Source organism: Cetorhinus maximus, chromosome 3 (assembly GCF_964194155.1).
Source record: "Cetorhinus maximus chromosome 3, sCetMax3.hap1.1, whole genome shotgun sequence".
NCBI lineage: Eukaryota > Metazoa > Chordata > Chondrichthyes > Lamniformes > Cetorhinidae > Cetorhinus > Cetorhinus maximus.
This window is the reverse complement of record NC_135881.1, coordinates 185,985,748-186,001,533: the sequence shown is the minus strand read 5'-3', so window position 1 is coordinate 186,001,533 and position 15,786 is coordinate 185,985,748. Positions and strand designations below refer to the sequence as shown.

The following is a 15,786-nucleotide window of genomic DNA, read 5'->3' as shown; positions in this document are numbered from 1 at the left end:
CAGTTCCAGACAGGTTTGATCCGATGTTCAGACCTTAGGTTAAAATGGTGAATCGGGCCTTGGTTACCTCACTGGAGCCTGATCTGCAAAGAGGACACCACCAGCTTGGGTTGGGTGTCCTGCAATTTAAAAGTGCAGTCAGCCAGATCTTGACAGGAAAGGAGTGGGTAAGTCTTCCATTCTACTTTAACCGTAGCCTTGCCTGATATCTGTCAGACTGGGGAAGCTAACTTGAGCCCTATGTATAAAAAGAGGTTTTGACAATTCTAGCTGCCTGAATCTACATGATTGGATATAGTTTATGGGTGTTAGGACGCCCACTGTCCAATTTTCCATTTCCTTTATGTCACCACGACACTGCTAGATTAGAGATTGTGGTATACTGGATCCAGTAGCAAGGGGAGAGCGAGTTTGATGAGAGGAAGCTTGAGATGATGATAAGCTCATAAAATGCAAATACGTTGCGATAAAAACAGTGAATGGAAACACCATTGAAGAAATATGTCACAATTTATTGGCATGAGAAAGAATCCAGGATGACAAGAAAGCTGCTTTAAGAAGTGGCACAATAAATGACTCAGTAGGAAGAATATCCAAGAATAAGATAAGATAAATGTGCACAGTTACTGAAACAAAACCTTTGGGAGAATGAGAAAGAGCGTCCAAGAGAGAGATAAATGTAACAAAAGTCAGAGCAGGACGTATACACTAAGAGTGGAGGGAATACAATAAGACAGACTGGGGAGGAAACCGAGAACGATTACAGATAAAACTTACCTTTATCCATGTGCAATGCCAGAGAAGATCAGTTATACCCAGCTACTCAACAGTGTTAAAAGGTTGTATATATCCTTTGATATATTTCTTCCATTAAACGGATGCAGCCAAATCCAACTGAAAGGTACCTTGATGCAATGCTTTATTTGGTTACACTGAAGGAATTGGGAACTTTTTCCAGGCCTCAAGTGCCTATATTCCCTTAGAAAAGCGCTGTGCCAGGATCGGTCACTCCTGCACTGGAGGAATGGCTTCTCAACTGTTAGACGCCACATTGAGCTCCTGTCTCAATGGAGCCATATGTTGGGCTCTCACTGCACAATTCCATCCTGCAAGAGGAGAAACCATTCAAGCATATCTGTACCAGCCTGACCAAATACCAATTTTGACAGCACCTAGAGATGTAAGTGAGCTGCACCTCCCTGACCAGAGCTCAACAGCAGAGTCAATGGTTAAAGCTGAAGGAAGAAACACCTCAGAAGAAAATAGAATGAAAATCCTCACCGCCTGACCATCCTTTATCAACTAACAAAACTAAGACTGATGAAGCAAGTCAGTTAATGGGAATCCAACAATTGAGACACTCTTTGATAATTACAGTAACAGCAACCAAACTGCTTAAATATATTGCAGCTTCTCTCAGGGTAGGATTAATTCTTTCATCAGTGCTAACCTATATTTAGATTTGAACAAAATATATTCTGCAAGGGTATTGCCCTAAATTTCAGCAGTTTGAACTGTTCTCTATTATCTTCTGACCTACAGCTGGCTGACAGATGGTGTGTATGCACATGGAAATTAAAATTCAAATAAAATGATAGTCATTCTCTATCCATACCATCTTATTATTTCAGGGAGCCCAAAAAATCACCACTAACCGAATCATCACCTCAATCTCATTAATATGAAGGACTTTCTGAATAATTCAGAATAGTTCAGAACCAGCAGCATTTTAATTTCGTCCTGACTGGCTTATTGGATCTTTCACACAGTACACTGGTGATAGCTGAACACTCCTAAGATCGGTGTCCTTGCTTAGCCTTGATGCACATCTGGACTAACTGTATCAAAACAGGAGAAATTAAAAGAAACTGTTCATCCCAGTCCACAAAACATCCGGTCCAGAGGAGAAAATAAACAAGATCTTTCTATTGGTGAGAAACACAGCGCAAAGGTTAAGCTGCATTAATGTCAAAATGAGCTACTCACTAAAGCATGCATAAGTGATGGTGACAGCTAAAAATGGTACTTTGGTGGCCTATTTAAAATTACAATGACCTGTACAAATTGAGGTTCAGCATATTCAGTAAAATGAGGCTCCTTACCATTGTAGGTCACTCTTGGTTTAGTCAGACACATCACAAGGTGCAAATCCATTTCATCCGAAGAAACAAATTTTGAGCACACAGGACACTTGAAACCTGGTTTAGAGAGAAAAAAAAATTAAGCTTGATGCAAATTTAGATCAACACAGAAGGATTTAATTTGATGCACAAGCACTTTCATATTGATCCAAAGGTGATTGTGACGCACCAAAGTACAGACAAACCTAAGGAACAACTGCCTGAATGACATTCCCTCAACCACAGGTAACCCTTTGCTCAAGGCTGTGCAAGTTGCTTTACCACATCATCAATGATTTTCAAAACAATTACTCCATTTTTAAAAATATTAAGCTTAAGAGATTCAGAGAACAGAGATTAACAGTTCTGTTACTTGGAGGCAATAATCCACTGCTGTGCTAATAAACCAGTCAACAGTTATAAATTACCAATGAGACAGCACATGCATTGCAATTTTATTTTCTAATCATGGTCAAGGCAATTGAGGTAAACACTTATAACATCATCATCATGATGGAGTGACACCACAAAGTTTTAGTAACTGCCTTTCCTGAAGGCCTCATCAAATTGCACCTCTTCTGGCATTGGTGCTAGTGAATGGAACACAGAGGTCATGGTAACAGTGCGTTCTCCCCAGTTCAGACACCGTCTATAGCCCACATGTAATTTGTTTCTGCACAAATGGAGAGCTTTGCTGTTACAATCTGGACAATTACATTCACCAAATCACCTAGCAAAAGCACTTGGACAATCGAATTCTTCTCAAAACAGAGGCCCAAATCATGCTGAAGTGTGCCCTGTTAATTAGACTTAATCTTGCTCGCTTAGGTTTTGCCCACAAATTTGCTGGAGGTGTGAGCTGATTACAGCACGGCAAGGTCAACAAACAGTGTATCTCCTTAACCAATGAGAAGGGTTGAGGGGTAAACAGAGGAAGGACTGAGAAGGTGGGTGAATTAGAGTGGGTGATGTCAAATCAGGTACGAAAAGAGAAACAGTGAATGGGAAAGAAGGGTCAGATTAAGCGGGAAAGGAAATAGACACTGAGAGGTATAGTAAGAAAATAAAATAAAAGTATTTGAATTCGACATTTTTTTAAAAATTTCACAATTCGCAACCTGAAGGAATGAGAATTCATACTTCTAATTGTTTACTTTGTGGGCATGAGAGGTTGAGTGACAGTCATTACTAATTGCTACATTATATTTTTTCAGCAAAAATCTGGACCAAAGTTTCTTTGTTAGAAGGCCCTACTCTCATGAGTGTACACTTTTCTATGATTCATAAAGGAATTCAAATTCAGTTGAATAGTTTGCCGCAATAAATTACAAAACAGCAACAAGGTCTTTATGTAGCATGTTTTATGCAGTAAAGTCTCCCAAAGTGCTTCATAGGAACGTAATCAGACATACATAATGAAAATTGAGCCAAAGGTGGAGGAATTAGGACAGGAGACCAATTTCTTTTCCTTTATTCTTTCACAGGATGTGGGCATCGCTGACAAGGCCAGCATTTCTTGCTCATCCCCAGTTGCCCTTGAACTGAGTGGCTTGCTTGGCCAAATGCTCATCCCCAATTGCTCCTGGAACTGAGTGGCTTGCTTGGACATTTCATAGGGTAGTTAAGAGTTTTCTGTGGGCCTGGAGTCACATGTGGGCCAGAGCAGGCGGGTAGTAGACATTAGTGAACCAGATGTGTTTTTACAACCATTACTGAGGCTAGCTTTTCAATTCCAGATTATAAACTGAATTTAAATTCCACCAGCTGCCATGGTGGGATTTGAACCCATGTCCCCAGAGCACTTAGCTGGGCCTCTAGATTACTAGCCCAGTAACATTACCACTATCCCACTATCTCCCCAAATGCTTGGTCAGTTAGGTAGAGGTAAAGCAGAGGGAGGTAGAGGGAGAAAGAGATGTGGGAAGGAATTCCAGAGCTTAGGGCCTGGCAGCTGGGCACACAGCTGTAACTGGTGGGGTGAAGAAAGTCGGAGATGCGCATAAGACCATGCAACGCATGAAGTCAAATACCTTGGAGACCTCTACCAAAAACTATCCCACATTTTAGCAGGTGGATAAAATAGATTGTTCACTGCCTTCATAATAACTAATCTGGGCAAAGCAGCCCTCATTCACCGGTTAACTGCACTGGAACACCATGACTCATGAGTACATGGCAACATGAAGGAAATGGCAAGATTCTTCCCTGAGCAAACAAACTTGCCAAATCAAAACTTTCCCAAGAGATTTGTTGCCTTCTTTTCAACCAACTTTTAAATAGCTAACCGAGGAATATTTCCATGCCTCCTAATCTATCTGTTTATAACCCACAAATTAACGCTTGGCTACACTAAGTGCACATACAACAGATGAGCATCGCTTCTTAAAATCAAATGATTTAAACATTCCAATTTTCCTTCAATGATTCCAGTATTTTTCATTTGAATAAAAAGAAATTTAAAATCTTCCATCCTGGCCATTATAAATATCTATAACAACATTTATAATGGAAGCTGTCTATGTATACTTGTCATGCTGCAATAGAGAGGCTGCAATGTCACCACCAGCAGGAGGGTGACAAGTTTACATAGAAAATGGGCATTATAAATATGGGTGCAGCAAGTGAGAATAGAAATTTAGAAATAAAGGAGAATGTAAGACTTTAAGTGGAGATTGAATTATATTTATAAACCCTGGTCCAATTATTTCTCCCTGCCCTTTAATCCCACTGCCACAATGGTCTTAATTCCGTGCGTGATGCCAACAGACATCAACTAGCATTTTGTAATTTATATTATGCATTTTTCCATACAAGAAAGTTTTGTCATTTTGCCAAGGCCACAACAGAAGAGAAACAGTAGAGCAGAACAGATTTATTCATGTAACAGAGAGCACATTTTTAAAAGCAAGGCTGCCAATCTGCACAACTCAGTTAATGATAAACTGAGTATTCTTGTATTACAAAGCACTTAGCTACAGAGTTACTTAAAGAACAGGAACATGTTTAAGAGGAGCACCCACTTTGCTTTTACAATGCGGTGCTATTTTTTTTACCAGTATTGGCAGGTTACCATATTCAGCAGCACTTGTATCTGAGTACGAATAGGTTTTTCAATTCCTCAAAAATATGTCACACACATGGTGCTAACTAAAATTGTCTCTGGTGTTGGGAAGGCAGATTTGACTCTTCGTCCCTATTCTCTCCTATTGTGATACTCCGTTTAATTAAGAAAGGGGAGAAATCAGCCAAGCTTTGCATTTCTAATTACAAGCCAACGAAACAAACTGGTTCTTGGCTCAGTGGTAGCACTCTTGCCTCTGAGCCAGACGGTTGTGGGTTCAAATCCACATGACAGATTTGTGTATGTAGTCTAGGCTTACACTACAGTGCAATATTGAGGGAATACTGCACTCCCAGAGCGTTTGCCTTTTGGGTGAGTCACTAGACAAAGGTCAGGTCTGCCATCTCCAATGAATGTAAAAGATCCTATGGTACTTTTTTCAGAAGCGCTGGGGGATTCTCTCCAGTGTCTTGACTTTTACAGACAGGAGTGGGATTAATTTAAACAGCCCCAATTTCTCCATTCACTACCCATCCGTAAACAGAATGATGTTTTTTGATTTTTGAGCTCCCCTTTTTAAGTAGTGGTGTATTTTCCCCAATCCTTTAGTTTTGGAGTTATCCGATCCTCTATTAATAACCCCACAGAAAATTCTAGATAAGATAAAATAAGAGGGGTAGTTTATTTTACACACACAATATGCGGGAAGGGATTTTGCAATGTATACCCCTTTTTGAATGCATACAACAAAAGAGGGAAAAGGGAAAGAAAGGGGCCAGGGCAAAGATCACAATAAAAATAAGAATTATGATTTCAAGTGAGTCTAGAGTCCAGAATTAATGTCCAAGGAAGGTTCCTTTAGGTGGCTTTGTCTGGCAGATTTCCTGGTCTTGGTCCTAGGAACTGGGGTGCAGGTTGAGTCCGTTGAAGATGCAGCAAAGTACTCTTGAATCTTGGGTATTAGTTCACTCTGTAGGTGAAATATAGGGTTCTTTCTGGAAATCAGACTTGGAGAAGTGGGAATATTCACTGATGATTGCACAATGTTCAGCACCATTCGTGACTCCTCAGACACTGAAGCAGTCCCTGTCCAAATGCAGCAAGGCCTGGACAATATCGAGACTTGGGCTGACAAGTAGCAAGTAACATTCACGCCACACAAGTGTCAGGCAATGATCATCTCCAACAAGAGAGAATCCAACCATCACCTCTTGATGTTCAATGGCATTACCATCACTGAGTCCCCCACCATCAACATCCTGGGGGGGTTACCATTGGCCAGAAACTGAACTGGACTAGCCATATAAATACTACGGCTACAAGAGCAGGTCAGAGACTAGGAATAGTGCGATGAGTAACCCAATTCCTGACTCCCTACAAGGCACAAGTCAGGAGTGTAATGGAATACTCTGCACTTGCCTGGATGACTGCAGCTCGAACAATACTCAAGAAGCTTAACACCATCCAGGACAAAGCAGCCCACTTGATTGGCTCCCCATCCTCAAACATTCACTCCCTCCACCACTGATGCATTGTAGCAGCAGTGTGTACCATCTACAAGATGCACTGCAGGAATTCACCAACCCTTCAACAGCACCTTCCAAACCCACGACCACCACTATCTAGAAGAACAATGGCAGCAGATAGATGGGAACACCATCACCTAGAACTTCCCCTCCAAGTCACTCAACACCCTGACTTGGAAATATATCACAGTTCCTTCACTGTCGCTGGGTCAAAATCCTGGAACTCCCTTCCTAACAGCACTGTAAGTATACCCACACCACATACATTGCAGCGGTTCAAGAAGGCAGCTTACCTCACCGCCACCTTCTCAAGGGCAACTAGAGATGGGCAATAAATTCTGACCCAGCCAGCAAAGTTAACATCCCATGAATGAATAAAAAAAAGAGAGATAGAAGTCATAGACAGACAGCTAGCTGGAGTCCAGTTCTCTTCAGAGGTTAAACTGCAACTGAAGATAAAATTCAAAAGCTGTATAATTAAAGGAATTCAAACAGCTCAAGTCTCGGTCATGTGACAGGGTGGTTTTGGGTCGAGCTATTCAGCTAACATGGCCCCTTGTTACAGCCCATTGTGTTTTGGGCAGCTAACTGTAGAACAATTATCACAATGTGGGAGAGGGGGATCCCAATAGCTCTGCCTTTGTCCAGCACTGGTGCGGATGCCTTGTCTACTAGTCCTTTGTGTTGGCTTGGTTAGAATGTTTATACAATGCAAGAGGTGTTACATTCCAGGAGTCTGTGTTTAAACTGCTCAGATGCTTGCAGAACCACCATCATGTGGTCAGCTGTGGCCATTTTATCAGTCCAGCCACTTGTCCATTTTCAAAAAAGTAATGAGTGTGTAAAGTAGCCAGGATGATATAGATATATATTTTACTTCCTGTCCTCTGGTCACGACATGGCCAATATTTATCCCCTCAAGCAACACCATCTAACACATCACACTGCTCATTTAACGCACTGCTGTTTGTTCCCAAATTGGCTGCCATATTTCCCCACAACAGTGGCTACATTTCGAAAAGTGCTTCATTGGCCATGAATCGCTTTGGAACACCCTGAAGGTGTGAAAGGAGCTGTATAAATGCAAGTTCATTCTTTCTTTATAACACAGAGATGACACTGCTGTGTCATACAGGACTCTCACACAAATGGAACAGATGTGCTTGCTATTCCCTTCAACCTTCACATGACAACCAAACAAGCCTTTTACGTGGCATAATTAAATTCAATTCGTAACTATATTGCACTTTTAATACACTCAAATATCCCAAGATGCTTCACAGCAGCATTACCAAACGCATAGGGCAGGATTTTATGTCCTGTGGTCGGGCGCACACCCGGCCCGATCGGGCATAAAATCACGCACGATGATGTCGGTCAAGCGTCCTGACATCATCGCGCACTCGTGCGATATTTCGGTTGGCGGACGCGCGCGAGAGTTGGCAGCGTGCCCACTGACAATTAACAGGCCGATTAAGGCCCTTAATCAAATAATTGAATGTTATTTTTCGCTGCCCATCCACCCTTATGGTTGGCGGGCGGACAAATTGGCCAGGCAGCCTTTGGATTTTTTTTGAACCCTCATCCATGGGCGGAATGAGGTTTCCAGCAGTAATTAAAAAAAATAAAAAATTTCAACATCATTTTTAACATGTCTCTCTTCATGTGACTGAGTCACATGTGGGGACATGCTTACATCATTTGCAAAATCTCTATTGGTCAGTGCCCAATTCTTCAGCTCCTTGAGGCAGCTCTGTGCCCTCAGGGAACTGTCAGTGCGCCCTACCCTGCGCATACGCAGACTTCTGCACTCGCCCTCCTCCTGCTCCCGCCCTGGCAGCGCTGAGCGCTTCAGTGCGCCTTTCACGCTGGTTGGCCGTTAATTGGCCAGCCAGCGTGAAATCGCGGTCGGTGCTCGATCGCGGGTAGTGGTCCGTTTTGCAGCCGCTCCCGGGCCTGCCCGCCTTGCCCGCCTGACAAAGGGAAAATCCTGCCCAGAAAGAGAAATTAGAACAGGTAACCCCAAAGACTCGCTCAAAGAAGTAGGATTTGAGGATCTGCTCAAGGAGGGAGAAGGAGAGAGGCGGAGAAATTTAGGGAGGGAATTCCAAGACTGCTGAAGGCATGACTTCCAACGTTGGGCGAAGGAGCTCGAGTGCACAAGAGGCCAGCATTAGAGGAGGGCAGAGGTCTAAGTGGGTTGAAAGAGGTTACATAGGGAGTGGGCAAAGCTCTGGAAGGATTTGAACATTGGATGAAAATTTTAAATGTGATGAGATAAATAAAAAATAACTCGCGTACTGCAAACGCTTCATCATGCTGGAGATTTTGCTTCAGGTTATATTGCAGACAATACAGTGGGGATAAAGGCAGCCAATGTCTAGGCGGGTGCACCATCACCTGGCACTTGTTACAAAGTCTGGATCTAATCAATAGCCAGACCCAGTACCTGAATGCCTTGTTAAATTACTATTCCCATGCCCTCTCGCCTTCCATTCTCCGTAAACTACAGCTCATTCCGAAATTCTGCTGCTTGTATCCTATCTCACACGAGTCCAATTCACCCAACACCCCTGTGCTTGTTCACCTAAATTGGCTCTTGGCCTGGCAATTTTATTTTCTCATCCTTGCGTTCAAATCCACTTGTGGCATCACCCCTCCCTATCTAGCCCTACAGCCACCAGCCCGGGGCCAAAGGCAAAAAAAGGAAATGAGATGGCCGCTTCAAGCATGTCCACTTTCAAAACAAACCTGTGCAGTTTGGCGATTTCTTTTCTATTCTGGCCTTGGCAAAAGAAATGGAATGTCTAACAAATGTGCTTAAGAGATTGAGGTGGGAAGTTAGCACTTAAACCAAACATTGGCAATAACACTCCCCACTCAAGGCTTGGCAAGATCAGGTCGGGTGAGGACAGAATTAAAAATTCAAGCACAAATGTTTCGTTCTTCCTTAAACAACTCGTGCCCACTTTTTGTTAGCCTTTGCAGTCTCTTTCTGAATGTCACACAAAGCCAACTTCCCTGCATGCACGGAATTCAGTTTTCTCAGAAGTAAGCCACTCAGTAAAATTTGTGACGATGTTCATAAGCTTGGCTGAACTCCCATAATTAAAATAACATCTTTATTTTCCAGCCCACCCCCAGTTCTCCTGATGCGCTTGGCTAGCAGATAATGCATTACCTACAACGGAATTAGACTTTCAGTGGCTCCTATAGTCTTTCAGTAATTGCTCCAGTGCTTCTCCTGGACAGCTGACAGCAGCTGCGAACTGCAGGCAAAAGTTCACCATTTTAACTATTCATTACCCCATACACTTTCCAGGAACTGACATCCATAAGAAAAATTTCAACACAAGCAAACTAATGTGTTTGGCTTCACACAGATCACTCCCTCTTCAACGCATCGTGAATGATAAATCCGTCAGTTAATTTTGTATCTGAAAAATCCTTTGAGAAGATTAGAGCCCTTCTCTTCAGTTCCAAAGTACAAAACCGAAAAGCGGAAGAAATCCAAGCCATCAATTCCTGTTTTATCTTTTGGAATATTAAGCATGGCAATTGTTTGAAGTCAGTTACCATAAATTCATGGTGTGCATTCCAGATCATTGAACAGCAACTTGAATTTTATGCCGTGCCCTTAAACTAGAAACATATCCCAAGGCACAGCACAGGGGTGTAATTCAAAATAAGAAAGGTAGACTGGGCTAAAGTTGAAGATATGAAGAGGGGTAACCTGGAGTTTCCTTAAAGTGATAGGATTTAAGAAGGGCCTTGATAGAAGAGAGGACGAGGCAGCAAAAAAGGGGTTTATGGAGGGAAGTCCAGAGTGAGGGGCCTGAGCCAACCAAGTGTAAGGTAAAGTGAGGGAGGATGCTGAAGAAGCCAGAGTCAATGGAACAGGGTATTTAGAAGTAGGTTATAGAGCTGAAGAAGGTTACAGAGATAGGGATGGGCGAAGCCTTAAGGGGATTTAAGCACAAGGACGAAATTTCAAATTTTATATTTGAGTCGATGTGGGACCCAGAAGTGTTCTGAAGAAGGGTCATATTCGGCTTTAAATATTAACTCCATTTCTCTCTCCATGGATGCTGCCAGACCTGCTGAGTACTTCAAAACTAATAATTTTGTTCGTACACAGCAAGGATAACGACACACCAGGTTCCTCATCACTATGTTCTGAAATTGTAATTCAATTTAATGAATACAATAAATCGGGATGGACAAACCACACTGCCAGCATTCAAACTTCTTTTTGTAGGTTTACGTGATACATTCAGTCAATGAGAAGTCAAGATTATTCACTTAGATACCTCCTCAGAAATATTCAACTTGGCTTGCAGATTGTAAAGGAATTAACAGCAGTATTTATTAGTTGGCCCCAAGACATTTCACAGAAATATCAGGAAAAATAATTAGCAAGCCAAAAAAAAAAAGTCACTGAGTGACTTGGATCTAATTTAATCCACTGAGGACAGGGATGATGGGCAAGCAGAACCTAGTACAGGAACAGCTAAGCACAACAGAGTTTTGGATGAATTGATCTGTAGAGAATAGAAAATTGGAGGCCAACTCAGTACAACATTGGACTAATTGAGTCTGGCAATATATGAAGAATTCAGGAAGGGATGGGTTGGTGTTTAGGTAGATGAAACAGATGTTGTGAAAGTGGAGGCCACTAGTTTTGTGACATGGAAGGATGTGGGATTGTTCAGGGGCTAAAGAGGTAGAACCGAGTGCTGTCAGCATACATGTGGAAGCCAACCCCATATCAGTAGAGAAAGTAATCAAGAGACATTCTGTAAATGCGGGGCAAAATAGACCAAGGAGAAAAAGGAAAATAAAGACTTGCATTTTTATAATGACTTTCATAATCTTTGAATATCCCAAAGTGCCCTACTGCCAATTAAGTACTCTGCAAGTGTAGTCACCATTGTAATGCGGGAAGCACATAACAAATTTGCGCACAGCATGATCTTACAAATACTAATGTGACAATGACCACATGTAAGGTGTTTTTTGGTCCTGATTGAGGAATAAATATTGGCCAAGGCACTAGGCAGGACATCCTGCAGAATTCCTGCCATGGGATCTTCTAAATATAACAGACGAGAGCAGACAGGCCTCAGCTTAATGCCTTTTCCAAAAGATGAAACCTCCTACAGTGGAGCCCTCTCAGTACTGGAGCATCTGGCAAGATTTTGCACTCAAGTCTCTGGAGTGAGACTCAAACTCACACACTCTTCTAATTCAGAGATGGGAGTGCTATCACTGAGCTACAGTTTACGCTAACGAATGAATCTTTGGGGTTTTCTGGAAATGAAGGTGTGAAGTTGGAAGAAGGAGCTATTGGTAGAGATACTCTGGGTATGTTAGGTTCAGGAAGGGTGGAATCAAGTGAGAACACTCCCATAGGCTAGACAATGTAGAAGAGGTGTTCACAGAATCAAACAGCATAGAAAGAGATTTGGCCTATTGCACCTTGTGACCCCACTGAGCCCTCTCATCCTGCCCATGGATGAGGTTTTTACAAATGTGTCCTACCCGCCTGCCCGTTGCGCCAGTGCGACGACCCAAAGATTGCATGGATGCCAAAAAATCGCCGTTAATTGGCTCCTCAGGGGCCTTAAGTAGCCCGTTAATTAATGGCAGGCACGCATCGGATATCATTGCACACCCGCCCAACGAAACATTGCGATGGTGCGCAGTGACGTTGGGATGCTCGCCCTACGTCACCGTGTGTCATTTTACGTGTCGGCGTCCGGGTCCCACCCCAGCACGCCAATGGGAAAATTCTGCCCCATGGAAAGAAATAGTGGAGATGGTGGTGTAGTGGTAATGCCACTGGATTAATAATCCAGAGGCCCAGGCTGATGTTCTGGGAACATGGATTCAAATCCCACCATGGCAACTGGTGGAATTCAAATTCAATTAATAAAAAAATCTGGAATTGAAAAGCTAGTCTCAGTAATGGTGACCATGAAATTAGCATTGATTGTTGTTAAAAACCCACCTGGTTCACTAATGGCCTTTAGGGAGGGAAATCTGCTGCCCTTACTTGGTCTGGCCTACATGTGACTCCAGACCCACAGCATTGTGGTTAACTCTTAACTGCCCTCTAGCAAGGCATTCAATTCTAGGGCAATTAGGGAAGGGCAACAAATACTGGTCTTGCCAGGGATGCCCACATCCCATGAAAGAATTTTTAAAAAGATAAAGGAACGGACATCAGGGGAAAAATTGGGATGAGTGATCATAAACTTAGTTGAAGCAAGATTTATTTTCTCCCTCAAAAGGTGGCGAGAGACAGAGGGACAAAGAGGTTGTAAGAAAGAATAGGATCCAGGGTCTATCAACAACAATGGGGCAAAGTGAGGAAGGAGGCACAAAAGGACAGCTGGAAGCTAGAAGGTTGTGGGGGTGAGTACAAGGCTGGAGAAAGTAACAATGCTGTGAGGCTATGGAGGATCTGGAAGGCAAGGATAAGAATTTTACATTGTGGTGGGACCAGGGCCAAATGTAGATCAGTGGGTGGAGGCAGGGGAAGAGATATGGGTAGGATTTGGCACAGGACAAGATACAGGCTGTATTTTGAAACAGTTGGAGTTTATGCAGAGTGCAAGATGAAAACCAATGATTGACACATGTATGGGCACAGGTCAGGAGAGGGGCTGAAGCAGAATTGGAAAATGCTACACTGGAGATGAGCAGCTTTAGGTAATGAGAAAGATCAGAGGATGTTCATTTTCTCTCCAAACTTCTTTTTCCCAGCCATTTATATGATATAATATTTATATTTTTGTTCTACTCCCACTCCCCATAGAAACTCCATTGGTGTTGTGTTTTCACAAGATAATTTTATTTTTACTGCATTTTGCCACCCACCATGCCTCACTGTGGTACATTTCTGCTTACTTGTCCAGAATGCATCTTATTCACTGCCTTCAAAAGTTCTACCACATGCTCATAGCAGTCAGACACTAACCTAGCTGAGGTTAACCATTCCACTATGACTGATTTCTTAACCAAGTTCGACTAACTGAACACAAACTGGGGATCCTGACTCACACCAAGTCCTGTTCGTTGAGACCCCCATGTTTGCTGACTGACAATGGTTTGGCTACACATTTTTAAATTCTAATCCTTGTTTTCAAATCCTTCCATGGCCATGCCGCTCTGCAGATGTTGGCCTCCTCCAGCCCTGCAACCCTTTGAGATCTCTGCAGTCTTCCAATTCTGGCTCTTGTGCATCCCTGGTTTCCATCAATCCATGACTGAGAGCCATGCCTTCAGCTGCCTAGGCCTGAATCTCTAAAATTCATCCCATAAGCCTCCATGCCTCCTTTAAGATGCTTCTTAATAACTACTTCTTTGACCAAGCTTTTGGTCACCTGTCTCAATGCCTCCCCTGCGGCCTGCTGTCAAATGTTTTTGATAACACTCGTGCAAAGCATCTTGGTACATCTCACCACATTAAAGGTGCTGTATAAATGCAAGTTGCTATTGTTGATTGATAAGGGATGTTGCTGGTCTGATTGACCTAGATAACCATTGGGTTAATTTGCTGGGGCACTGGGGAAACAGCTTCATTTGTTTAACATCAGTTTTATTTTCATTATGGCAAAAATATGAAGAAAAGATGGGGAAGGAGGAGAAAGCAGATTCAAAATAAAACAAGTGGCAATTGAGTTAAACGTCCTTCAAAAAAATCATATGATCTTTTTTCCAGTCTCCCGATGAAGTAACCCCCCAAGGGCTTGCGTTACAAGAGCTTGAAACATTATCCCACTGACATCATTCGTTCAAAGGAGTGATAACTGATTTCTTTCACGTCCCTGCTCACTACAATCGAGGTGCTTTTCTCAGACTGAAATTAAAGCAAATTACTGAGGCAGTAGCGAGGGAACTTGTGAACATAAAAGATCCTGAGGATGAAAAGAGTCAACTGTCCATGTAGCCTGCCTTCCTCACAGTTGTAACCCATGATGTATTTCTGCAGCATGCTTGCACAATTCCAGGGATGTAAGAGTCCTAAATGACCTGCACTAGATGCCTACAATATTCCTCGGTAAGGTCTTCTATAGACCTGTTCTCTCGGTGAAATGATGCTTTTTTACTCTCCAACTCTCTTCAATTTATACGAATATCTCCCAGTTCTGCATCAAATCAAATATCCCCCAACTGATCCTCTACCATCCTTGAACTTTATTAGTTTGGAAATGTCAATTGCCCTCTCCAATGGGAGACTGTCCTCATATGGTGTGCTCTCTAGTCCTCTAATTATTCCAGTACCTTTCTTCCTTGCAGTGAGGGGTACAGAACAGCACACAATACTCTTAATTGTGGCCTGATTAATGCTCTAAACAACGGGCATGGAAACATCCTTCAATTTAAGCAGTACTCTTTTTATACAATGTAGGATCCTATTTACGTTCTTGACATCATGCAGACATTGGCTGGGATTTTCCAGTCCTGCCCCCGTGATGGCACCCATCGCAGATAGGAACAGACGGGAAGGCAGTCAAAAGTCCATTGGTTTGCGATGGCGCTAGAAAATCCCGGCCGCAGATGGGACCGGAAAATCCCGCCCAACGCTTTGGCGTCTGAGATCCCTTCCTTTATTGGTAATATTTGCTCATTAATCCTATAAACCCTCTGCTCCTTCAAGTCCATGGCTATACAATTATCCGCATTAAACTCCTGCAGCTAATCATCTGCCCACCTTTTCAAACAGTCAAGAGCCTCTCCTCTACCATATTAATCACTCTTGCTATTTCGGTGTCCCTGAAAACTTTGAGACAGGGCTGCCAATACTCCTTCCTCTGAACATTTACAGAAGTTGAATCTTGGTGTGCAGATGATAGGAGGCCAATAATTGGAAAATTCTATTTTCCACACACAGCTCTACTATAAGTATAAGAATAAAAATAATTACTCCAAGCCACTAAAAACAAAGGAGGAAAAGAAATCATTCTAATGTAGTGCAATGATATTGAAACTCCAGTGGTTATGGGTCATTTTCATTGTGAATCAACTTCAAATATGAATGCAATAATTGAAGCAGATTAAAATTTGCACTCTA

The 15,786-nt window shown here is 42.5% G+C and overlaps 1 protein-coding gene across 3 annotated transcripts in view; it reads right to left on the bottom strand.

The window, feature by feature from the left end:
* The window catches only part of LOC144679110 (E3 ubiquitin-protein ligase znrf2-like), a 171,868-nt gene that overhangs the window by 58,789 nt on the left and 97,293 nt on the right, over positions 1–15,786 (bottom strand). For all 3 annotated transcript variants that reach the window (XM_078539426.1, XM_078539425.1, XM_078539424.1), the window contains exon 2: positions 2,103–2,198. In XM_078539426.1, coding sequence (XP_078395552.1) covers positions 2,103–2,198 — 96 coding nt within the window. The remainder of the gene's footprint in view (positions 1–2,102; positions 2,199–15,786) is intronic.